The sequence below is a fragment of the Carcharodon carcharias genome, chromosome 30 (genome assembly GCF_017639515.1).
Source record: "Carcharodon carcharias isolate sCarCar2 chromosome 30, sCarCar2.pri, whole genome shotgun sequence".
NCBI lineage: Eukaryota > Metazoa > Chordata > Chondrichthyes > Lamniformes > Lamnidae > Carcharodon > Carcharodon carcharias.
This window is the reverse complement of record NC_054496.1, coordinates 33,458,020-33,481,612: the sequence shown is the minus strand read 5'-3', so window position 1 is coordinate 33,481,612 and position 23,593 is coordinate 33,458,020. Positions and strand designations below refer to the sequence as shown.

The 23,593-nt window shown below is 51.0% G+C and overlaps 2 protein-coding genes across 2 annotated transcripts in view; one reads left to right on the top strand and one right to left on the bottom strand.

Moving 5' to 3' along the window:
- LOC121271246 (zinc finger protein Gfi-1-like) overlaps positions 1-22,567 on the bottom strand; it is a 164,303-nt gene extending 141,736 nt beyond the window's left edge. Inside the window, exon 1 of the mRNA XM_041177069.1 lies at positions 22,478-22,567. Coding sequence (XP_041033003.1) covers positions 22,478-22,567 — 90 coding nt within the window. The remainder of the gene's footprint in view (positions 1-22,477) is intronic.
- Positions 22,568-22,578: 11 nt separating this feature from the next.
- LOC121271214 (spliceosome RNA helicase DDX39B-like) overlaps positions 22,579-23,593 on the top strand; it is a 31,387-nt gene continuing 30,372 nt past the window's right edge. Inside the window, exon 1 of the mRNA XM_041177006.1 lies at positions 22,579-22,639. The gene's annotated coding sequence lies outside the window, so the exon portion shown is untranslated. The remainder of the gene's footprint in view (positions 22,640-23,593) is intronic.

Genomic DNA, 23,593 nt, shown 5'->3' with positions numbered 1-23,593 from the left:
CAGTGTGTGAGAGGGAGGGTCAGTGTGTGAGAGGAGGGTCAGTGTGCGTCAGAGGGAGGGTCAGTGTGAGTGAGAGAGAGGGTCAGTGCTTGAAGAGGGAGGGTCAGTGCGTGAGAGGAGGTCAGTGTGTGAGAGGAGTGTCAGTGTGGTGAGAGGGCGGGTCAGTGTGTGAGAGGGAGGGTCAGTGTTGGAGAGAAAGGGTCAGTGTGTGAGAGGGAGGGTCAGTGTGTGAGAGGGAGGGTCAGTGTGTGAGAGGGAGGGTCATTCTGTGAGAGAGAGGGTCAGTGTTTGAGAGAGCGAGGGTCATTGTGTGACAGGGTGTGTCAGTGTGTGAGAGAGAGGGTCAGTGTGTGAGAGGGAGGGTCAGTGTGTGAGAGGGAGGGTCAGTGTTTGAGAGAGAGGGTCAGTGTTAGAGAGGGAGGGCCAGTGTGTGAGGCGGAGGGTCAGTGCGTGAGAGGGAGGGTCAGTGTGAGAGTGAGGGTGGGCCAGTGTGTGAGAGAGAGGGTCAGTGTGTGAGAGGGATGGTCAGTGTGAGAGAGGGAAGTTCAGTGTGTGAGAGGGAGGGTCAGTGTTTGTGAGAGGGAGGGTCAGTGTGAGAGCGGGGGTCAGTGTGTGAGGGGGAGGGTCAGTGTGTGAGAGAGGGTCAGTGTGTGAGAGGGAGGGTCAGTGTGAGAGAGAGAGTGTCAGTGTGAGTGATGGAGGGTCAGTGTGTGTTAGGTAGGGTCAGTGTGTGTGATGGAGGGTCACTGTGTGTGAGGGAGGGTCAGTGTGTGAGAGAGGGAGGGTCAGTGTGTGAGAGAGGGAGGGTCAGTGTGTGAGAGAGGGAGGGTCAGTGTGTGTGTGAGGGAATCAGTGTGTGAGAGGGAGGGTCAGTGTGTGGAGGGAGGGTCAGTGTGTGAGAGGGAGGGTCCAGTGTGTGAGAGAGAGGTCTCAGTGTGTGAGGAGGAGTGGTCAGTGTGTGAGAGGTGAGGGTCAGTGTGTGAGAGGGAGGGTCAGTGTGTGAGAGGGAGGGTCAGTGTGTGAGAGAGAGGTCAGTGTGCGTGAGAGTGAGTGTCAGTGTGTGAGAGGGAGGGTCAGTGTGGGAGACAGAGGGTCAGTGTGTGAGAGGGAGGGTCAGTGTGTGAGAGGTAGGGTCAGTGTGTGAGAGGTAGGGTCAGTGTGTGAGAGGGAGGGTCAGTGTGTGAGAGACAGGGTCAGTGTGTGAGAGGAGAGGCTCAGTGTGTGAGGGGAGGGTCAGTGTGAGAGGGAGGGTCATTGTGAGCATGAGGGAGGGCCAGTGTGTGAGAGAGAGGGTCAGTGTGTGAATGTGAGGGTCAGTGTGTGAGACGGAGGGTCAGTGTGTGAGAGTGAGGTTCTGATTGAGAGGGAGAGTCAGTGTGTGAGGGGGAGGATCAGTGTGTGAGAGTGAGGTTCTGAGTGAGAGGGATAGTCAGTGTGTGAGGGGGAGGGTCAGTGTGTGAGGCGGAGGGTCAGTGTGTGAGGGGGAGGGTCAGTGTGTGAGAGAGGGGGTCAGTGTGTGAGAGGGAGTGTCAGTGTGTGAGAGTGAGTGTCAGTGTGTGAGAGGGAGGGTCAGTGTGTGTGAGTGAGGGTCAGTGTGTGAGAGTGAGGGTCAGTGTGTGAGAGGGAGGAGCAGTGTGTGAGAGGGAGGGTCAGTGTGTGAGAGAGGGTGGGCCAGTGTGTGAGGGATGGTCAGTGTGTGTGAGAGAGGTAGGGTCAGTGTGTGAGAGAGGCAGGTCAGTTTGTGAGAGGGAGGGTCAGTGTGTGAGAGTGAGGGTCAGTGAGTGAGGGGGAGGATCAGTGTGTGAGAGGGAGGGCCAGTGTGAGAGTGAGGGAGAGCCAGTGCGTGAGGCGGAGGGCCAGTGTGTGAGAGAGGGGGTCAGTGTGTTTGAGTGAGGATCATTGTGTGAGAGTGAGGGTCAGTGTGTGAGAGGGAGGGGCAGTGTGTGAGAGGGAGGGTCAGTGTGTGAGAGAGGGAGGGTCAGTGAGTGACAGGGAGGGTCAGTGTGTGTGTGAGGGAGTCAGTGTGTGAGAGGGAGGGTCAGAGTGTGAGAGTGAGCCCCACTGTGTGAGGGGGAGGGTCAGTGTGCGAGGCGGAGTGCCAGTGTGGGAGGAGGAGGGTCAGTGTGTGAGAGTGAGGCTCAGTGTGTGAGAGGGTTGGTCAGTGTGTGAGAGAGAGGTTCAGTGTGTGAGAGGGTGGGTCAATGTGTGAGCGTGAGGGTCAGTGTGTGAGAGGGAGTGTCAGTGTGTGAGAGTGAGCGTCAGTGTGTGAGAGGGATGGTCAGTGTGTGAGAGGGAGGGTCAGTGTGTGAGAGGGAGGGTCAGTGTGTGAGAGGGAGGGTCAGTGTGTGAGAGAGGGTCAGTGTGTGAGAGTGAGTGGCAGTGTGTGAGCCGGGGGTCAGTGTGCATGAGAGAGAGGGTCAGTGTGTGAGAGGGAGGGTCAGTGTGTGAGAGGGAGGGTCAGTGTGTGAGAGGGAGGGTCAGTGTGTGAGAGAGAGCGTCAGTGTGTGAGAGTGAGGGTCAGTGTGTGAGAGAGGGAGGGTCAGTGTGTGAGAGAGAGGGTCAGTGTGTGAGAGAGAGAGGGTCAGTGTGTGAGAGTGAGGGTCAGTGTGTGAGAGGGAGGGTCAGTGTGTGAGAGTGAGGCTCAGTGTGTTAGGGGGACGGTCAGTGTGTGAGGGGGAGGGTCAGTGTGTGAGAGGGAGGGTCAGTGTGTGAGGCAGCGTGCCAGTGTGTGAGAGGGAGGGTCAGTGTGTGAGAGGGAGGGTCAGTGTCTGAGAGGGAGGGTCAGTGTGTGAGAGTGAGGGCCAGTGTGTGAGAGTGAGGGTCAGTGTGTGAGGGGGAGGGTCAGTGTGTGAGAGTGAGTGTCAGTGTGTGAGAGTGAGGGTCAGTGTGTGAGAGAGAGGGTCAGTGTGTGAGAGGGAGGGTCAGTGTGTGAGAGAGGGAGGTTCAGTGTGTGAGAGTGAGGGTCAGTGTGTGAGAGAGGGAGGGTCAGTGTGTGAGAGAGGGAGGGTCAGTGTGTGAGAGGGAGGCTCAGTGTGAGAGAGAGGGAGGGTCAGAGTGTGAGAGTGAGCCTCAGTGTGTGAGGGGGAGGGTCAGTGTGTGAGGCGGAGGCCCAGTGTGTGAGGGGGAAGGTCAGTGTGTGAGAGGGAGGGTCAGTGTGTGAGAGCGAGTGTCAGTGTGTGAGAGAGAGGGTCAATGTGTGAGAGGGAGGGTCAGTGTGTGAGAGAGAGGGTCAGTGTGTGAGAGGGAGGGTCAGTGTGTGAGAGAGAGGGTCAGTTTGTGAGAGGGAGGGTAAGTGTGTGAGAGGGAGGGTCAGTGTGTGAGAGAGAGGGTCAGTTTGTGAGAGGGAGGGTAAGTGTGTGAGAGGGAGGGTCAGTGTGTGTGAGGCGGAGGGCCAGTGTGTGAGAGGGAGGGTCAGTCTGTGAGAGAGAGGGTCAGTGTGTGAGAGGGAGGGTCAGTGTGTGAGAGAGCGGTCAGTGTGTGAGAGTGATGGTCAGTGTGTGAGAGAGAGGGTCAGTGTGTGAGAGGGAGGGTCAGTGTGTGTGAGAGGGAGGATCAGTGTGTGAGAGGGAGGGTCAGTGTGTGAGAGGGAGGGTCAGTGAGTGAGAGTGAGGGACTGTGTGTTGGGGATGGTCAGTGTGTGTGAGAGAGGGAGGGTCAGTGTGTGAGAGGGAGGGTCAGTTTGTGAGAGTGGGAGGGTCAGTGTGTGAGAGGGAGTGTCAGTGTGTGAGAGTGAGCCTCAGTGTGTGAGGGGGAGGGTCAGGGTGTGAGGCGAAGGGCCAGTGTGTGAGAGTGAGGGTCAGTGTGTGAGAGGGAGGGTCAGTGTGTGAGAGGGAGGGGTCAGTGTGTGAGAGGGAGGGTCAGTGTGTGAGAGAGAGGGTCAGTGTGTGAGAGAGAGGGTCAGTGTGTGAGAGGGAGGGTCAGTGTGTGAGAGGGAGGGTCAGTGTGTGAGAGAGGAGGGTCAGTGTGTGAGAGAGAGGGTCAGTGTGTGAGAGGGAGGGTCAGTGTGTGAGGGAGGGTCAGTGTGTGTGAGAGAGGGAGGGTCAGTGTGTGAGAGAGGGTGGGTCAGTGTGTGAGAGGGAGGGTCAGTGTGTGAGGAGGATGGTCAGTGTGTGAGAGGGAGGGTCAGTGTGTGAGGGGGAGGGTCAGTGTGTGAGGGGGAGGGTCAGTGTGTGAGAGGGAGGGTCAGTGTCTGTGAGAGAGGGAGGGTCAGTGTGTGAGAGAGGGAGGGTCAGTGTGTGATGGATGGTCAATGTGTGTGAGAGAGGGAGGGTCAGTGTGTGAGAGGGAGGGTCAGTGTGTGAGAGGGAGGGTCAGTCTGTGAGAGGTTAGGGTCAGTGTGTGAGAGGGAGGGTCAGTGTGTGAGAGGGAGGGTCAGTGTGTGAGAGGGAGGGTCAGTGTGTGAGGGGGAGGGTCTGTGAGTGAGAGGGAGGATCAGTGTGTGAGAGAGGGGTCAGTGTGTGAGAGGCAGGGTCAGTGTGTGAGAGGGAGGGTCAGTGTGTGAGAGGGAGGGTCAGTGTGTGAGAGAGGGAGGGTCAGTGTGTGAGAGGGAGGGTCAGTGTGGAAGAGGGAGGTCAGTGTGCGTGAGAGTGAGTGTCAGTGTGTGAGAGGGAGGGTCATTGTGGGAGAGGGAGGGTCAGTGTGTGAGAGGGAGGGTCAGTGTGTGAGAGGGAGGGTCAGTGTGTGAGAGGGAGGGTCAGTGTGTGAGAGGGAGGGTCAGTGTGTGAGAGAGGGTCAGTGTGTGAGAGAGGAGGGTCAGTGTGTGAGAGGGAGGGTCAGTGTGTGAGAGACGGTCAGTGTGTGAGAGAGGGTCAGTGTGTGAGAGGGAGGGTCAGTGTGTGAGAGGGAGGGTCAGTGTGTGAGAGGGAGGGTCAGTGTGTGAGGGATGGTCAGTGTGTGAGAGAGGGAGGGTCAGTGTCTGAGAGAGGGAGGGTCAGTGTGTGAGAGGGAGGGCCAGTGTGTGAGGCAGAGAGCCAGTGTGTGAGGTTGAGGATCAGTGTGTGAGAGGGTGGGTCAGTGTGAGAGGGTGGGTCAGTGTGTGAGAGAGTATCAGTGTGTGAGAGGGATGGTCAGTGTGTGAGAGGGAGGATCAGTGTCTGAGAGTGAGGGTCAGTGTGTGAGGGATGGTCAGTGTGTGTGAGAGAGAGAGGGTCAGTGTGTGAGAGAGGGAGGGTCAGTGTGTGTGAGGGAGTCAGTGTGTGAGAGGGAGGGTCAGTGTGTGAGAGTGAGCCTCAGTGTGTGAGAGGGAGGGTCAGTGTGTGAGAGTGAGGGTCAGTGTGTGAGGGGGAGGGTCAGTGTGTGAGGCGGAGGGCCAGTGTGTGAGTGGGAGGGTCAGTGTGTGAGGTGGAGGGCCAGTGTGTGAGAGTGAGGGTCAGTGTGTGAGAGTGAGGGTCAGTGTGTGAGAGTGAGGGCCAGTGTGTGAAAGTGAGGGTCAGAGTGTGAGAGGGAGGGTCAGTGTGTGAGAGGGAGTGTCAGAGTGTGAGAGAGAGTGTCAGTTTGTGAGAGGGAGGGTCAATGTGTGAGAGTGAGGGTCAGTGTTTGAGGGGGAGGGTCAGTGTGTGAGAGGGAGGGTCAGTGTGTGAGAGGGAGGGTCAGTCTGTGAGAGGGAGGGTCAGTGTTTGAGAGGGAGGGTCAGTGTGTGAGAGGGAGGGTCAGTGTGTGAGAGAGGGATGGTCAGTGTGTGAGAGAGAGGGTCAGTGTGTGAGAGGGAGGGTCAGTGTGTGAGAGGGAGGGTCAGTGTGTGAGGGGGAGGGTCAGTGTTTGAGAGGGAGGGTCAGTGTGTGAGGGGGAGGGTCAGTGTTTGAGAGAGGGTCAGTGTGTGAGAGGGAGTGTCAGTGTGTGAGAGAGAGAGTCAGTGTGTGAGAGAGGGTCAGTGTGTGAGAGAGGGTCAGTGTGTGAGAGGTTCAGTGTGTGAGAGGGAGGGTCAGAGTATGAGGGGGGAGGGTCAGTGTGTGAGAGGGAGGGTCAGTGTGTGAGAGGTTCAGTGTGTGAGAGGGAGGGTCAGTGTGTGAGAGGGAGGGTCAGTGTGTGAGGAGGGAGGGTCAGTGTGTGAGAGGGAGGGTCAGTGTGTGAGAGGGAGGGTCAGTTTGTGAGAGAGGGTCAGTGTTTGAGAGAGGGTCAGGGTGTGAGAGAGAGGGTCAGTGTGTGAGAGGGAGGGTCAGTGTCTGAAAGAGAGGGTCAGTGTGTGAGAGAGAGAGTCAGTGTGTGAGAGGGAGGGTCAGTGTGTGAGAGAGGGTCAGTGTGTGAGAGAGTGTCAGGGTGTGAGAGAGGGTCAGGGTGTGAGAGAGAGGGTCACTGTCTGAGAGGGAGGGTCAGTGTGTGAGAGAGAGTGTCAGTGTGTGAGAGGGAGGGTCAGTGTGTGAGAGAGAGGGTCAGTGTGTGAGAGTGAGTGTCAGTGTGTGAAAGTGAGGGTCAGTGTGTGAGAGAGGGTCAGTGTGTGAGAGAGTGTCAGGGTGTGAGAGAGGGTCAGGGTGTGAGAGAGAGGGTCAGTGTCTGAGAGGGAGGGTCAGTGTGTGAGAGAGAGGGTCAGTGTGTGAGAGGGAGGGTCAGTGTGTGAGAGGGAGGGTCAGTGTGTGAGTGGGAGGCTCACTGTGTGTGGGTCGGAGAGTCGGAGGATCGGCAGGCGGGGGCTTGGCTCTCAGCTTGTTTGAGGGAGGGGCAGGGTGCGGGAGGGCCGGCGCTCGCTGGACGGGGGTCAGTCTGTGAGATGGAGGTTGAGTGTGTGTTAGAGAGGGTGTGTTTATGGGTCAGTGTGTGTGTATGGGTGAGTGTGTGTTAGAGAGGGTGTCTGTGTGTTAGAGAGGGTGTGTGTATGAGTGAGTGTGTGTGTATGGGTGAGTGTGTGTGTATGGGTGAGTGTGTGTGTATGGGTGAGTGTGTGTTTGAGAGGGTGTGTGTATGGGTGAGTGTGTGTTAGAGAGGGTGTGTGTATGGGTGAGTGTGTGTGTATGGGAGAGTGTGTGTTAGAGAGGGTGTGTGTGTGTTAGAGAGGGTGTGTGTATGGGTGAGTGTGTGTGTATGGGTGAGTGTGTTTTTGAGAGGGTGTGTGTATGGGTGAGTGTGTGTGTATGGGTGAGTGTGTGTTAGAGAGGGTGTGTGTGTGTTAGAGAGGGTGTGTGTATGGGTGAGTGTGTGTTAGAGAGGGTGTGTGTATTGGTGAGTGTGTGTGTATGGGTGAGTGTGTGTTAGAGAGGGTGTGTGTGTGTTAGAGAGGGTGTGTGTATGGGTGAGTGTGTGTGTATGGGTGAATGTGCGTGTATGGGTGAGTGTGTGTGTATGGGTGAGTGTGTGTGTATGGGTGAGTGTGTGTTAGAGAGGGTGTGTGTATGGGTGAGTGTGTGTGTATGGGTGAGTGTGTTTTTGAGAGGGTGTGTGTATGGGTGAGTGTGTGTGTATGGGTGAGTGTGTGTTAGAGAGGGTGTGTGTGTGTTAGAGAGGGTGTGTGTATGGGTGAGTGTGTGTTAGAGAGGGTGTGTGTATGGGTGAGTGTGTGTGTATGGGTGAGTGTGTGTTAGAGAGGGTGTGTTTATGGGTCAGTGTGTGTGTATGGGTGAGTGTGTGTTAGAGAGGGTGTGTGTGTGTTAGAGAGGGTGTGTGTATGGGTGAGTGTGTGTGTATGGGTGAGTGTGTGTGAGAGAGAGGGTGAGTGTGTGTATGGGTGTGTGTGAAAGAGAATGTGTGTGTGTGTGGGTGTGTGTGTGAGAGAGGGTGAGTATGTGTATGGGTGTGTGTGTGAGAGAGGGTGAATGTGTGTATGTCTGTGTGTGTGAGAGAGGGTGAGTGTGTGTATGTCTGTGTGTGTGATAGAGGGTGAGTGTGTGTATGTCTGTGTGTGTGAGAGAGGGTGAGTGTGTGTATGTCTGTGTGTGAGAGAGGGCGAGTGTGTGTATGTCTGTGTGTGTGAGAGAGGGTGAGTGTGTGTAGGGTGTGTGTGAGAGAGGGTGAGTGTTTATATGGGTGTGTGTGTGAGAGAGGGTAAGTGTGTGTATGTGTGTGTGTGTGAGAGAGAGGGTGAGTGTGTGTAGGGTGTGTGTGAGAGAGGGTGAGTGTTTGTATGGGTGTGTGTGTGTGAGAGAGGGTGAGTGTGTGTATGGGTGTGTGTGAGAGAGAGGGTGAGTGTTTGTATGGGTGTGTGAGAGAGAGGGTGAGTGTGTGTATGGGTGTGTGTGAGAGGGTGAGTGTGTGTATGGGTGTGTGTGTGAGAGAGAGGGTGAGTGTGTTTATGGGTGTGTGAGAGAGAGGGTGAGTGTGTGTATGGGCGTGTGTGAGAGAGAGGGTGAGTGTGTGTACATTTGTCTGAGAGAGAGAGAGAAAGAAGGAAAGATGGTGTGTGTGTGAGAAAGAGAGATTTAAAAGATCCCATGACACTATTTCAATTGTAAAGAAAATATCATTTTTTTCCAATATTACTGTGGGATACTGTGAAGCAAGCTTGTAGGGGTTGTGTACATGGTTTGTGTGTGTACGTGACTAATTTAATCAAACTGAAGGCAGTCTGACTGTAAGAGTTAAATCATCAAAGAGTTAGATGTAAAGCAACTTATTTGAAGTGGAGATGAATGAGCTAAGATGGGGTACCAGTAGATGCAGCATGAATAGGAATGTGCATTAGGAGATAAATGAGGAGTGAAGTTTTAGCTATTGAAATTTAGAGAGAAAAGGGAAGTTTCACAACTGGCAAAGATCATAAATAAATAAAGCAAAGTTATTAAGTTTATTTTTCCCAACAGTGGTGGCCATAAAGACACATGACAGATTTTTAGAATCTGGGAAATGTAACTTTCAAAAGAAAGTTGAGGACAATAGGTTTAAAGATGAAAGGGGAGAACATATTTTTATGCAAAGATTGAAAGTTGTATGAGGTGTGGCCATACAAGATCTTGAGGAGTGTGCTGTGTGAACACAGTCCAATGAAAAAGCAGCTTCAAGCCACTTCAGAGATGTACCTGGTTGTTCTAGAAAGCAAGGTTTTGTTACAAGCCTTAGGTTTCAATTGTCAAGTGAGCAGGAGAGAGAAGCTGGTGAAATACCTCCCTTATAGCAACAGCAGGTGCCTTTTGTAATATTACTGGATGTTTTATAGATTAAGAATCGACAGGGACTATTGGCTGGAAAAGGGTATTTATGAGTCTAGCTAAGTTGAAATCTTTTGCGAAATGATATGACTAATTTTAACTGTTACTGTAATCTTGTGTGTTTGAGTTATCTTTTGTGTTAATAAATGTTTTAATTTAATATTTAAAATCTCTAAAAGTCACAGTGGAATCTTTACTTCTGACTTCAGTACACATGCCTTCTCATAATAAAAATATAAATTGCAGATCATTGTGATAGCTTGGCCAAGTTTCCCTTTGGGATTTGGTCAGCCCGACAATTACCACCTGCCATATCATAACAAAATTGGGGGATCGTCTGGGATTTTTTACAAAATGTCTGGATTGGCTTGGAGTTGGTGAATCTGAAGGCTATGCACACAAGAAGAACACAAAAGTCAGGAGTCGGTGTTGAGGGATTACAATGTGGTTAGGCTGCAAACATGGCTTTAGCAATTGCTAAGACTTTTCTGGGGGTAGAAGATGCAACCTTGACGGGTTTACAAGAAGTAACCAAGGCTCAGTTAACAAAATTGGTGCATAAGATGCAGTTAGGATTAACCACTGGGGCGAGGAGAGCAGACATAATTGAAGTAATAGCGCAGCACTTGAAATTGGAAGGGATACCTGAAACTAGTGAGTCACAGTTGAGGTAGGGAGACTTCAGTTGCAAATGACGAAGCTGGAACATGAACAAGCAATGGAACTGAAAAGAATTGAATTAGAGGCAAAAGGAAAGGAAAAAGAGAGAGAATTTCAAAGAGAAATGGAAATGCAAAAACTCGACCTCCAGAGGGAGAAGTTAGCAATGGAGGAAAGAGTGAAGGAAAGAGAAAGGGAATATCGGCTTTAAAGGCTAAAATATTTAGCTCAGTGAAACTGGTAGTCACAGCAGAAGGATTCATGAATAAAGCAGTTATACCAGACAGCTTATTCTGAAACAGAGGCAGAATTTATTCCAGAGTGTTATTACCTTAAAGATAACGTGTTAATGAGGAAATGGAGACCTCCTCATGTTCCAGCAGATGAAAAGTAGGTGGTACTACATCAGATAGTAATACCATCTGGAAATGAAATATGAAGGGTGACTCATGAAATTCAGATAGCTGGATATTTAGAAATTAGGAAAACGCAGGCTAAAATACAAAAATATTTCTATTGGCCTGGATTGCATAAAGATTCTGTCAAACATGTCAGGTGATAGGGATACCTCAAGCAGTAATTAAACCTGCTCCTTTAATTCCGATTCCAGCGTTTGAGGAACCATTTATCAGAGTTCTGATTGATTGTTTAGGGCCACTCCATAAGACCAAATGTGGAAATCAGTCCTTGCTGACAATCATGCATGTGTCCACTAGATTTCCCGAAGTGATACCTTTACAAAATATTACATCAAAGAGGACTGCAGAGGAGCTGACCAATTCTTTCCAAGATATGGGTTACCAAAAGAAATACAGTCAGATCAGGGTTCAAATTTCATGTCACAGCTGGTTAAGGAAGTAACGAACAGCTTGGGGATAAAACAATTTAAGTTATCAGCTTATTATCCTGAATCACAAGGTGCTTTAGAGAGATGGCATCAAACTTTAAAAACTATGATGAGAGCATATAGTCAAGACTACCCACAGGACCGGGATCAGAGGATTCCATTCTTGTTATTTGCTATTAAGGATGCCCATAACGAATCGACAAGGTTTAGTCCTTTCGAATTAGTTTATGGTCATGAAGTAAGGGGACCACTCAAGTTGATTCAGGAGAAACTAATGGTTCAAAGTTCGGAAACTGCTTTCCTGGATTATGTAACAAAATTCAGAGAAAGATTGAACAGAGCATGTGAGGTAGCTCAGCAACATTTAAAGATATCACAGCAAGTGATGAAGACAAGTGTAAATTAAGAGGGCAAAAGCTCATAGTTTTGTTGGAGAGAAGGTGTTAGTCTTGTAGCCAGTGTCAGGTGAACCATCAAAGGCAAGGTGGGCCATACCAGATTGAGAAGAGACTGAGTGAAGTAAATTATTTAATAAATACCCCAGATAAAAGAAAGAAGCAAAGGGTTGTCATGTAAAATATGCTTAGAAAGTACTTTGACAGAGAAGATAACTGAAAGGAGGTCTTAGTAGTGGTAGATAAGGAAAAGGAGGTGGAAATGGATTCTGAAATTAACTTTTCTCTAATTAAATTGGGCAATGAGGGAATGCTTAAAAATTTCAATGTAATGTTGAGTTATCTTCCAGATAAATGTAAAAGTGATTTGGAAAAGCTGGGGAAAACAAATTTGGCTACACATGATGTAGATGTAATAGATGCAGTTTCAATAAGGTAATATCCTTATAGATTAAATCCAGTAAAATTAGCTCAAGTGCAAAAAGAAATTGAACTCATGCTTCAGAATGACATCATAGAGACTAGTTGCGGTAACTGGAGTTCATATGTTGTGTTGGTACCAAAACTGGATGGAACACAAGGACTGCATGTGGATTATTGAAAAGTAAACACAGTGACAAAAGTGGATTCATATTCTATTCCATGATTGGAAGATTGTATTGAGAAAGTGGGACAATCGGAGTTTATCACAAAGATTGACTTGCTGTGAGGATATTGGCACGTACCTTTATCGGAAAGAGCAAAAGAAATATCAGCTTTTGTAATGCCAGATGCACTATATGAAGAATGCACCATACTTCCCTTTGGGATTTGGTTAGTCCACAATTACCACCTGTCATATCACAACACAACAAAGAGCAGGGGAGTTCTTCCAGGTGTCCTGGTCAAACCTCATCCCTCAAACAATATCATAAATGCACATTATTTGGACATTATCACATTGTTGTATGTTTGTAGTGCATGCAATTTGGCTATCCCATTTCCTACATTACAAGAATGACTACACTTCCAAAGTATTTCGTTGGCTGTAAAGAGCATTAGCAGGTCTTCTTCATGAAGATGCTGTGTCAATGCAATTCTTTCTCTTTTTAGTTGTATTCTGCACTCTAGGATGAATGATGGATTCTAGGATCTTGTACAATTGCTTTGATTTATGGCTCCTTCAGCAGAGTTGCAATATCATGCCATACTCACTCATCATCACAGTTTCTACATAAAAATTCAAATATTACACACCAATCTATCCCACATACTGTTTATTTGCAAGCACTGTCTAGTAATGCTTAGTTAAAGGAGTCTGTGATAAACACATTCAACACAAAACTAAAACTCCTTGTGACCAGTATAATTTGTTTGGGCTCATCAATATCTTCACCCTTTCCCTCAGAATTCTCTTCATCATGTGTTACAGTATATGTTAGGAGCTGTGTGATAACATCATGTAGGTTAGGCTCAACTAAATCTTAACCAGGATGGATTGGTTCCACATAAGTACTGCCAGAAGGCACTGGGAGATGGAAAGAGATGATAATGTTTCATACACACTCATCAGAGAGGATCTATTACGGACTGGATAGAAGGAGGGGCTGCTACTGAGACCGTATGGAATCCATTCCTCCTCTTTCAGGTACCATGCCTAAGAGGGCATTGGCGAACATGGACTTCCATTGGATTGGTCCATGTTTATGCTTGGAAAGTACTGCAGTGGTATGACATAAAAACTGAAGATGTTGGAAAAACTCAGTAGGTCTGACAGCATCTGTGGCGAGAGAAACAGAGTCAATGTTTGGGGTCTGTACGACTCTTGTTTTCAGAGCAGTTTGCCATTGCCTTCTGCAGTACGTCTGGCCAGGAAAATCTCCCACTCTTATTGCCTGCCATCAGGCGTATTGGAAGGATTCACAGGCTGATAATCAACCATAAGTTTGTCCTCCATGGCCATCCAGTCCTGAAGCGGGGCTTGAACGCGGAGCATCTGGCCCAGAGGGAGGGATGCTAACACTGCATGTACAAGACCTCTTTGGAATCCATCAAATATGGCAACTCAATATTATGATTTTTAAAAATTCTTTTCATGGGAGTTGTTGCCCATCCCTAGTTGCCCTTGAGAAGCTGGTGATGAGCTGCCTTCTAGAACCGCTGCAGTCCATGTGGTGTAGGTACACCCACAGTGCTGTTAGGGATGGAGTTCCAGGATTTTGACCCAGCGACAGTGAAGGAACAGCGATATATTTCCAAGTCAGGATGGTGAGTGACTTGATGGGGAGCTTGGAGCTGGTGATATCCTATGCATCTACTGCCTTTGCCCTTCCAGGTGGTAGAGATCATGGGTTTGGAAGGTGCTGTCAAAGGAGGCATGGTGAGTTTCTGCAGTACATCTTGTAGATGGTACACACTGCTGCTACTGTGCATCGGTGGTGGAGGGAGTGAATGTTTGTAGATGGGGTGCCAATCAAGTGGGCTGCTTTGTCCTGGATGGTGTGGAGCTTCTTCAGTGTTGTTGGAGCTGCACTCATCCAGGCAAGTGGAGAGTATTCCATCACATTCCTGACTTCTGCCTTGTAGATGGTGGACAGGATTTGGGGAGTCAGGAGGTGAGTTACTCTCTGCAAGATTCCCAGCGTCGGAACAGCTCTTGTGGCCACAGTATTTATATGGCTAATTTAGTTCAGTTCCTGGTCAATGGTAACCCCCAGGATGTTGACAGTGGAGGATTCATCAAAGGTCATGCCATTGAATGTCAAGGGGTGATGGTTAGATTCTCTCTTGTTGGTGTTGGTGATTGCCTGGCGCTTGTGTGACGCGAATGTTACAATGTGGGAAACTAAACAATCTGCTGAAAGTGTTGCTGTCTGGCAGGGACAATTATAAATGGTGGGGTTTCTGAATCTTGAGGATTCAGAAAGGATTTCTTCACCCTAAAAGAGGGGACTTGTAAGATATTCTATTCAAATACACAAAACATTAGATTTGGTTTAATTTCATATGATGAAGGATTTTGTTTTCTCTGTGACTTATAAATGGCTTGTAGGTTTGTATTGTTGCTTGAAACAATTAAATAGTTAAGTTGTTCATTCCGGGCTTTAGGCTTTGGATCACATTTGGAAAGAAAAAAGCTTTGTCAGCAAAGAGAGGGCCCTTCATTAGCAAGGGCTGCTTAACAAGCCTTATTAACATGCTTAATGTCTATACCAGTTAAATCTGATATGAATGTGTCGACTATACGGCTCGAATGCCTGTGCTGCTTATTTGTTTGCTTAAGTGATAATGTATAAACTCATACCTACTGACTGACGTTTGTCACCACACTTTGGATTGAGACTGTCTTGGGGAAGGAAACAGGATAATGCGCCCCAAGACAATTTGTTACATCACTAGCGGTGAACAAGTTAGCCACCTGGAACAGAAGCAAAAGACTGCAGATACTGGAAATCTGAAACACAAACCGTAAACACTAGAAACACTCAGCAGGTCAGGCAGCATCTGGGGAAAGGGAAACAGACTAATGGGTGGGTTTTTAACCGTGGTGCTCCAATCCCGATGCCAGAACACAAAGGGGCATCACATCTGCTCTCTTGCTGTTTTGCTGGTTCCCACATGATTCCAAAATTGAAAGTGCTGGTGGTGTGCACGGGAAACACATCTGATTACACGGCAGAGGGGGAGCTTTTCAGCGGTGAAACCCACCGGCAGCTGACAATGCTGCAGACACAGGACTCTACAACAGGAAAGGTCTGTCACATAGCCACAACTTTCCAGCATTTATTGCCTATCCCTAGTTGCCCTCGAGATGGTGGTGGTGAGCTGCCTTCTTGAACCACTGCAGTCCATGTGGTGTAGGTACACCCACAGTGCTGTTAGGGAGGGAGCTCCAGGAATTTGTCCCAGTGACAGTGAAGGAACAATATATTTCCAAGTCAGGATGGTGAACGACTTGGAGGGGAACTTCCAGGTGGTGGTGTTCCCATCTATCTGCTGCCCTTGTCCTTCTAGCTGGTAGTGGTCGTGGGTTTGGAAGGTGCTGTCTAAGGAGCCTTGGTGAATTCCTGCAGTGTATCTTGTAGATGGTACACATTGCTGCTGCTGTGCATCGGTGGTGGAGGGAGTGAATGTTTGTGGATGGGGTGCCAATCAAGCAGGCTTTGTCTTGGATGATATCAAGCTTCTGGAGTGTTGTTGGAGCTGCACTCATCCAGGCAAGTGGGGAGTATTCCATCACAATCCTGATTCATCCTTGTAGATGGTGGATAGGCTTTGGGGAGTCAGGAGGTGAGTTACTCACTGCAGGATTCCTAGCCTCTGACCTGTTCTTGTAGCCACAGTATTTATGTAGCTGTTCCAGTTCAGCTTCTGGTCAATGGTAACACCCCCAGGATGTTGATAGTGGGGGATTGAGTGATGGTAATGCCATTGGACGTCAAGGGGTGATGATTATATTCTCTCTTGTTGGAGATGGTCATTGTCTGGCACTTGTCTGGCGCGAATGTTACTAGCCACTTGTCAGCTCAAGCCTGAATATTGCCCAGGTCTTGTTGCATTTGGACAGGGACAGCTTCAATATCTGAGGAGTCGTGAATGGTGCTGAAAATTATTCAATCATCAGCGAACATCCCCACTTCTGACCTTATGATGGAAGGAAGGTCAGTGATGAAGCAGCTGAAGATGGTTGGGCCGAGGACACTACCCTGAGGAACTCCTGCAGTGATGTCCTGGAACGGAGATGATTGACCTCCAACAACCACAACCATCTTCCTTTGTGCTCGGTATGACTCCAACCAGTGGAGCGTTTTCCCCAATTCCTATTGACTCCGATTTTGCTAGGGGTCCTTGATGCCACACTCGGTCAAATACTGCCTTGATGTCAAGGGCAGTCACTCTCACCTCACCTATGAAGTTCAGCTCTTCTGTCCATGTTTGAACCAATGCTGTAATGAGATCAGGAGCTGAGTTACCCTGATGGAGCCCAAACTGAGCGTCGGTGAACAGGTTAATATTAAGCAACTGCTGCTTGATAGCACTATTGATGATCCCTTCCATCACTTTACTGATGATTGAAAGTAGACCGATGGGGTGGTAATTGGCTGGGTTGGATTTGTCCTGCTTTTTGTGTCCAGGACATACTTGGGCAATTTTCCACATAGCTGGGTAGATGCCAGTGTGGTAGCTGTACTGGAACAGCTTGGCTAGGGGTGCGGCAAGTTCTGGAGCACAAGTCTTCAGTACTATTGCTGAAATATTGTCAGGGCCCATAGCCTTTGCAGTATCCAGTGCCTTCAGCTGTTTCTTGATATCACGTGGAGTGAATTGAATTGGCTGAAGACTGGCATCTGTGATGCTGGGAACCTCGGGAGGAGGGCAAGATGGATTATCCACTTGGCATTTCTGGCTAAAGGTTGTAGCAAATGCTTCAGCCTTATCTTTTGCACTGATGTGCTGGGCTCCCCCATCATTGAGGATGGGTTTATTTGTGGAGACTCCTCCTCCAGTGAGTTGTTTAATTGTCCACCACCATTCACGATTGGATGTGGCAGGACTGCAGAGCTTAGATCTGACCCATTGGTTGTGGGATCGCATAGCTCTATCATTTGCTGCTTATGCTGTTTGGCGTGCAAGTGGTCCTGTGTTATAGCTTCACCAGGTTGACACCTCATTTTTAGGTATGCCTGGTGCTGCTCCTGCCATGCCCTCCTGCACTCCTCATTGAACCAGGGTTGATCCCCTGGCTTGATGGTAATGCCAAAATAAGGGATATGCTGGACCAGGAGGTTACAGATTGTGTTCGAGTACAATTCTGCTGCTGCTGATGGCCCACAGTGCCTCATGGATGCCCAGTCTTGAGTTGCTGGATTTGTTTGAAATCTCTTCCATTTAGCACAGTGGTAGTGCCACACAACACGATGGAGGGTATCCTCAATGTGAATGCGGGACCTAGTCTACACAGTGACTGTGCAGTGGTCACTCCTACCGATACTGTCATGGACAGATGCATCTGCAGCAGGTAGGTTGGTTAGGATGAGGTCAAATATGTTTTTCCTTCTTGTTGGTTCCCTCACCACTTGTTGCAGACCCAGTCTAACAGCTATGTCCTTTAGGACTCAGCCAGCTCGATCCGTAGTGGTGCTACCAAGCCACACTTGGTGATGGACATTGAAGTCCCCCCACCCAGAATACATTCGGTGCCCTTGCCACAGCTGAGGGAGGGGAGTATGTGATAATCAGCAGGAGGTTTCCTTGTCCATGTTTGCCCTGATGTCGATGTTGAGGACTCCCAGGGCAACTCCCTCCCAACTCTATACCAGTGCCGCCGCGTATGCTGAGTCTGTCCTGCCAGTGGCACAGGTCATATCCAGGGATGATGGTGTCTGGGATATTATCCGTAAGATATGATTCCATGAGTATGACTGTGTCGGGCTGTTGCTTGACTAGTCTGGGAGACAGCTCTCCCAATTTTGGCACTAGCCCCCATATGTTAGTAAGGAGGGCTTTGCAGTGTTGACAGGGCTGCGATTGCTGTTGTTGTTTTGGTGTCTATGGTCAATGCTGAGTGGTCCATCCCATTTCATTCCTTTTTTGAGACTTTGTGCAACTGAGTTCCTAGCAGAGGGTAGTTAAGAGTCAACCACATTGCTGTGGGTCTGGAGTCACATGTAGACCAGACCAGGTAAGGATGGCAGATTCCCTTTCCTAAAGGGCATTAGTGAACCAGATGGGTTTTTACAACAATCGGCAATGGTTTCATGGTCATCATTAGACTTTTAATTCCAGATTTTTAAATTTAATTCCATTTCCTCTATCTGCTGTGATGGGATTCAAACCCGGGTCCCCAGAGCATTACATTGTTTTATAGTTTGCCATTGTGAGATTTGAACTCTTGATCTTGGGGTTACAAACCCAGTACCATAACCACTTGGCTATTTAGGCCAAGCTCCCCAGAGCATTACCCTGGCTCTCTGGATTACTGGTCCAGCTACAATACCACTGCTCCACTGCCTCCTCTAATTTATTTCCTCATTCCCTGTATTCTTTATACCCTTTAGGCTCCTCATTTTCTTACAATGACTGACTGTTCCCACCACCCCCACTATCCCGGAAGCCCGGCCCTTCCCTCTTCCACTCCTCCATGCTCCCATCAACCACCCCCCCCCCCCCCCCCCGCCCCCCACCGAACCCCTCAATAGTCCTTGCCAGTCTGAAGCCTCCATGCAGGCTGCCATTCTCCTGTCCCTCTCCCTTAGTGCCACAGAGCTCAACATGGAAAACCGTTGACCTCGGCCACAACTGTGCAAAGCCAACCATATCAAGCCACCTTCAAGCGAAGGTGAACTGGGTCCATGAGGTTCTCCTGCGCCGCTGACTTTATCCTGAATGTAGAAGACAATTTAAAAAGTTTCACTCTGGTGAGTTTTCATGGCACGCAAATGTATTCCAAGTATGAACCCATCACAGGCCAGCGTGAGGTCCAACACACCGTACACATGCTGCTAACTTCATCTCTGCATCTCAAACCACCGTCAGCAAATCAAAATTTCGGCTCCCGCCTAACTCAGTCAGCCCGCACACCATGTTTCCCACTCTTGCAGAGTCCATACTAACCATGTTCCAGCTGATGACCTGTCAAAAATGTGAAAACTTGGAGGCATAACAGGCTTTAAGCAAGTACAAAGGCAGGGAAAGTTGGGAAGGGGGTAACAAACAAAAGGGTAGATGCTGGGAGGATGTTTTCCCTGGTTTGGAAGCCTAGAACACAGGGCCACAGTCTCAGATCGGTGGGGGTCAGCTATTGAGGGCTGAGATGAAGAGAAATCTCTCCACTCAAGGGGTTATGAACCATTGGGATGTCTACCACAGAGGACTATAGGGCCTCAGCCAATGAGTATATTTGAGACAGAGATCAATTGATTTTTGGAAATCAAGGTATGTGGAATAAAACTGAAGTAGAGAATTAGCCATGATCCTGATCCAGCATCTTCTCTGTCAAGGATCTTAAGAATTTTATATGTTTCAATGAGATCACCTCTCGTTCTTATAAGCTCTAAAGAACATAGACCTGGTCTATTCGACCTCTCCTTATTTGACAATCTCCCTCAACCCAGCAATCAGTCTAGTTTCCATTCTTTGCATTCCGTCAAAGGCTAGTATATCCTTCATTGGGTAAGGAGACCAAAATTATACCTAGTTTTGGAGGCTCAGGAGTGATCTCACCAACCCTATGTGATTGCTATAAGACATCTTTACTCTTATATACTCCAACCCCCTTGCAATAAAAGCTAAAACAAAGGCTTTCCTAATTGCTTGCCTTACCTGCATGTATTACTTCTCTGTGACTCAAGTACAAGGACTCCCAAAAAAAGGACACCTAGGTACAAACATTTTCCAGCCTATCACCATTTACAAAATGTGTTTTTTTTTATTTTTCTTTCCAAAGTAGATAACTTGACACTCTGTCACATTGTATTCCAGCTGCCATGTTCCTACCCACTCACTGAATTTGCCTACACCCATCTGCAGCCTTTTTGCCAAATAATTACCAGCAGCTGTTATCTGAAAAATAATGCGGGTGGAGGTTTTGGCTGCTGAGTTCCCCATTTCACCAGGAAGAATATAAAGTGCATAATTGAAAGAAGGAGGTGCTCTCCCTCAAGATTTTATTGATCAACTCTCGGGGGGGGAATAAAGGGACTCTGGCGTGGGGGGCTGTACAAACGAGGGTTGGGGGTTCGGGGAGGGGGCTGGTGTAACTGTAGGAGCAGGGGAGGGTGCCGGTGAAACTGTGGGAGTGGTAGGGGCTATCCAGGCTGTGGGGGCAGGGGACGGGCAGAGGCAGAGCTGCTTTGCAGGCACATATGCGAGTTTCACAAATCTGAAAGACGGGACCAAGTCTGCAAACGACACAGGACTGCCACTTCCAATGCAGGACAATCCCATCCAATCCACAAAGGGCGTTTGTCTCTGTTTACATTGACTTTCATTGAAACAGTGTGGGAGGCCAAGGCCAGAGCAGGATAACAATGATGCCAGGGCACCAGTAGCTTGGGACGGGATTAAATGAATGGTGGTGATCCTAAGGGGTACTGACAGGGTGGATGTGGAGAGGATATTTCCTCTTGTGGGAGAATCTAGAGCTAAGGAGCCGCTGTTTAAAAATAAGTGGCCGCCCATTTACGACAGAGATGAGAAGACCTTTTTTTCTCTCAGAGGGTGGTGAGTCTTTGGAACTCTCTTCCTCAAGAGGCAGTGGAAGCTGAGTCTTTGATTGTTTTTAAGGCAGAGCCACATAGATTCTTGATAAGCAAAGATGGGGGGGGGGGTGGGTGGGTGGTGGTGAAAGACTATCAGGGGTAGGCGGGAATGTGGGGTTGAGGTCACATTCAGATCAGCCATGATCTTATTGAAAAACTGAGCAGACTCGAGGGGCCAAGAGGCTTCTTCCTGCTCCTAATTCTGCAAAGCAGTGACTGAATCTGAGTCTGCTCTCCACGAAGTAGAGGAGATCTCAAACAGTGAATACCATATAATAAATTGAAAGAAGTTCAAGTAATTTGATACTTAGCCTGAAAGAAACATTTGGGATAGGAACTGCAGCATCTGCCCTCTTGCCTCCTCCCCACCCCCCATATCTGCCCTCTTGCCTCCTCCCCAGTCCCCATATCTGCCCTCTTGCCTCCTCCCCAGCCCCCATATCTGCCCTCTTGCCTCCTCCCCAGCCCCCATATCTGCCCTCTTGCCTCCTCCCCAGCCCCCATATCTGCCCTCTTGCCTCCTCCCCAGTCCCCATATCTGCCCTCTTGCCTCCTCCCCAGCCCCCATATCTGCCCTCTTGCCTCCTCCCCACCCCCTATATCTGCCCCCTTGCCTCCTCCCCACCCCCCTATATCTGCCCTCTTGTCTCCTCCCCCACTCCATATCTGCCCTCTTGCCTCCTCCCCACCCCCTATATCTGCCCCCTTGCCTCCTCCCCACACCCCAATATCTGCCCCCTTGTCTCCTCCCCCACCCCTATATCTACCCCCTTGTCTCCTCCCCCACCCCTATATCTGCCCCCTTGCCTCCTCCCCACCCCCTATATCTACCCCCTTGTCTCCTCCCCCACCCCTATATCTGCCCCCTTGCCTCCTCCCCACACCCCTATATCTACCCCCTTGTCTCCTCCCCCACCCCTATATCTGCCCCCTTGCCTCCTCCCCACCCCCTATATCTGCCCCCTTGCCTCCTCCCCACCCCCTATATCTGTCCTCTTGTCTCCTCCCCCACCCCTATATCTGCCCCCTTGCCTCCTCCCCACCCCCCTATATCTGCCCTCTTGTCTCCTCCCCCACTCCATATCTGCCCTCTTGCCTCCTCCCCACCCCCTATATCTGCCCCCTTGCCTCCTCCCCACACCCCTATATCTGCCCCCTTGTCTCCTCCCCCACCCCTATATCTACCCCCTTGTCTCCTCCCCCACCCCTATATCTGCCCCCTTGCCTCCTCCCCACCCCCTATATCTGTCCTCTTGTCTCCTCCCCCACCCCTATATCTGCCCTCTTACCTCCTCCCCACCCCCTATATCTGTCCTCTTGTCTCCTCCCCCACCCCTATATCTGCCCTCTTACCTCCTCCCCACCCCCTATATCTGTCCTCTTGTCTCCTCCCCCACCCCTATATCTGCCCTCTTGCCTCCTCCCCACCCCCTATATCTGTCCTCTTGTCTCCTCCCCCACCCCTATATCTGCCCTCTTGCCTCCTCCCCACCCCCTATATCTGCCCCCTTGCCTCCTCCCCACACCCCTATATCTACCCCCTTGCCTCCTCCCCACCCCCTATATCTGCCCCCTTGCCTCCTCCCCACCCCCCTATATCTGTCCTCTTGTCTCCTCCCCCACCCCTATATCTGCCCCCTTGCCTCCTCCCCACCCCCCTATATCTGTCCTCTTGTCTCCTCCCCACCCCCCTATATCTGCCCCCTTGCCTCCTCCCCACCCCCCTATATCTGCCCTCTTGTCTCCTCCCCCACTCCATATCTGCCCTCTTGCCTCCTCCCCACACCCCTATATCTGCCCCCTTGTCTCCTCCCCCACCCCTATATCTGCCCCCTTGTCTCCTCCCCCACCCCTATATCTGCCCCCTTGTCTCCTCCCCCACCCCCTATATCTGTCCTCTTGTCTCCTCCCCACCCCCTATATCTACCCCCTTGCCTCCTCCCCCACCCCTATATCTGCCCCCTTGTCTCCTCCCCCACCCCTATATCTGCCCCCTTGCCTCCTCCCCACCCCCCTATATCTGTCCTCTTGTCTCCTCCCCCACCCCATATCTGCCCTCTTACCTCCTCCCCAACCCCCTATTTTGCCCTCTTGCTTCCTCCCCATTTGCCCTGTTACCCTCGGGCCCAGACTCTGCCTTCGGGCCTTTCCTCCAATCGGTTATAAATAAAGTTTGTTGATGATCTGAGCGCCCGCTCCTCAATAATTGACAGGAGCTCTAGCCAATTGTATGCGTCTCCCGGTGCTGACGTCACCAAGTCCTACGGGAACCAGCCAGTCACTGCGCAACCCGGCCGCAACCGGGTTGACCGACAGCCGTATTGACCAATCCGAGCGAGGCAGAGGGCGGGACATCCGGCCGAAGCCTTACCCGCGCAGAGCGTGCGGAGGGAGCGGCCATTTGCCCAAGGAGCGGGAGAGGAGACGGTAGGTGGGTTCGCGGCGCGGAGGGGGCGGCGGGAGAGCGAGCGCGAGCGGCGCTGGATCGGGGCTTGCAGGCCGGCCGGTGGCGCGGCGCGTCTTCCCTCAGCGGAGCGGCCGCTTAATCCCGTCACCGACAAGGAATCCGAGCGCCACAGGAGCCCGGGATCGGACGGCGGTTCAGAGTGGAGACAATATGGAGGGAGGGGGAGAGGAGAGGTGGGGGGAGGGGGACGCGGGGTGGGGAGAGGGAGTGAGGGGAATACGGGGGGGGAGTGAGGGGGATACGGGGGGGGAGTGAGGGGGATACGGGGGGGAGTGAGGGGGATACGGGGGGGTGTGAGGGGGATACGGGGGGGAGTGAGGGGGATACGGGGGGGGGGGGAGTGAGGGGGATACGGGGGGGGAGTGAGGGGGATACGGGGGGGGGAGTGAGGGGGATACGGGGGGGGGGGGAGTGAGGGGAATACGGGGGGGGGGGAGTGAGGGGGATACACGGGGGAGTGAGGGGGATACGGGGGGGTGTGAGGGGGATACGGGGGGGAGTGAGGGGGATACGGGGGGGGAGTGAGGGGGAATACGGGGGGGAGTGAGGGGAATACGGGGGGGAGTGAGGGGGATACGGGGGGGAGTGAGGGGAATACGGGGGGGAGTGAGGGGGATACACGGGGGGAGTGAGGGGGATACGGGGGGGTGTGAGGGGGATACGGGGGGGGGGGAGTGAGGGGAATACGGGGGGGGGGGGGAGTGAGGGGGATACACGGGGGAGTGAGGGGGATACACGGGGGAGTGAGGGGAATACGGGGGGGGGGGAGTGAGGGGGATACACGGGGGAGTGAGGGGGATACACGGGGGAGTGAGGGGGATACGGGGGGGGAGTGAGGGGGATACGGGGGGGGAGTGAGGGGGATACACGGGGGAGTGAGGGGGATACGGGGGGGTGTGAGGGGGATACGGGGG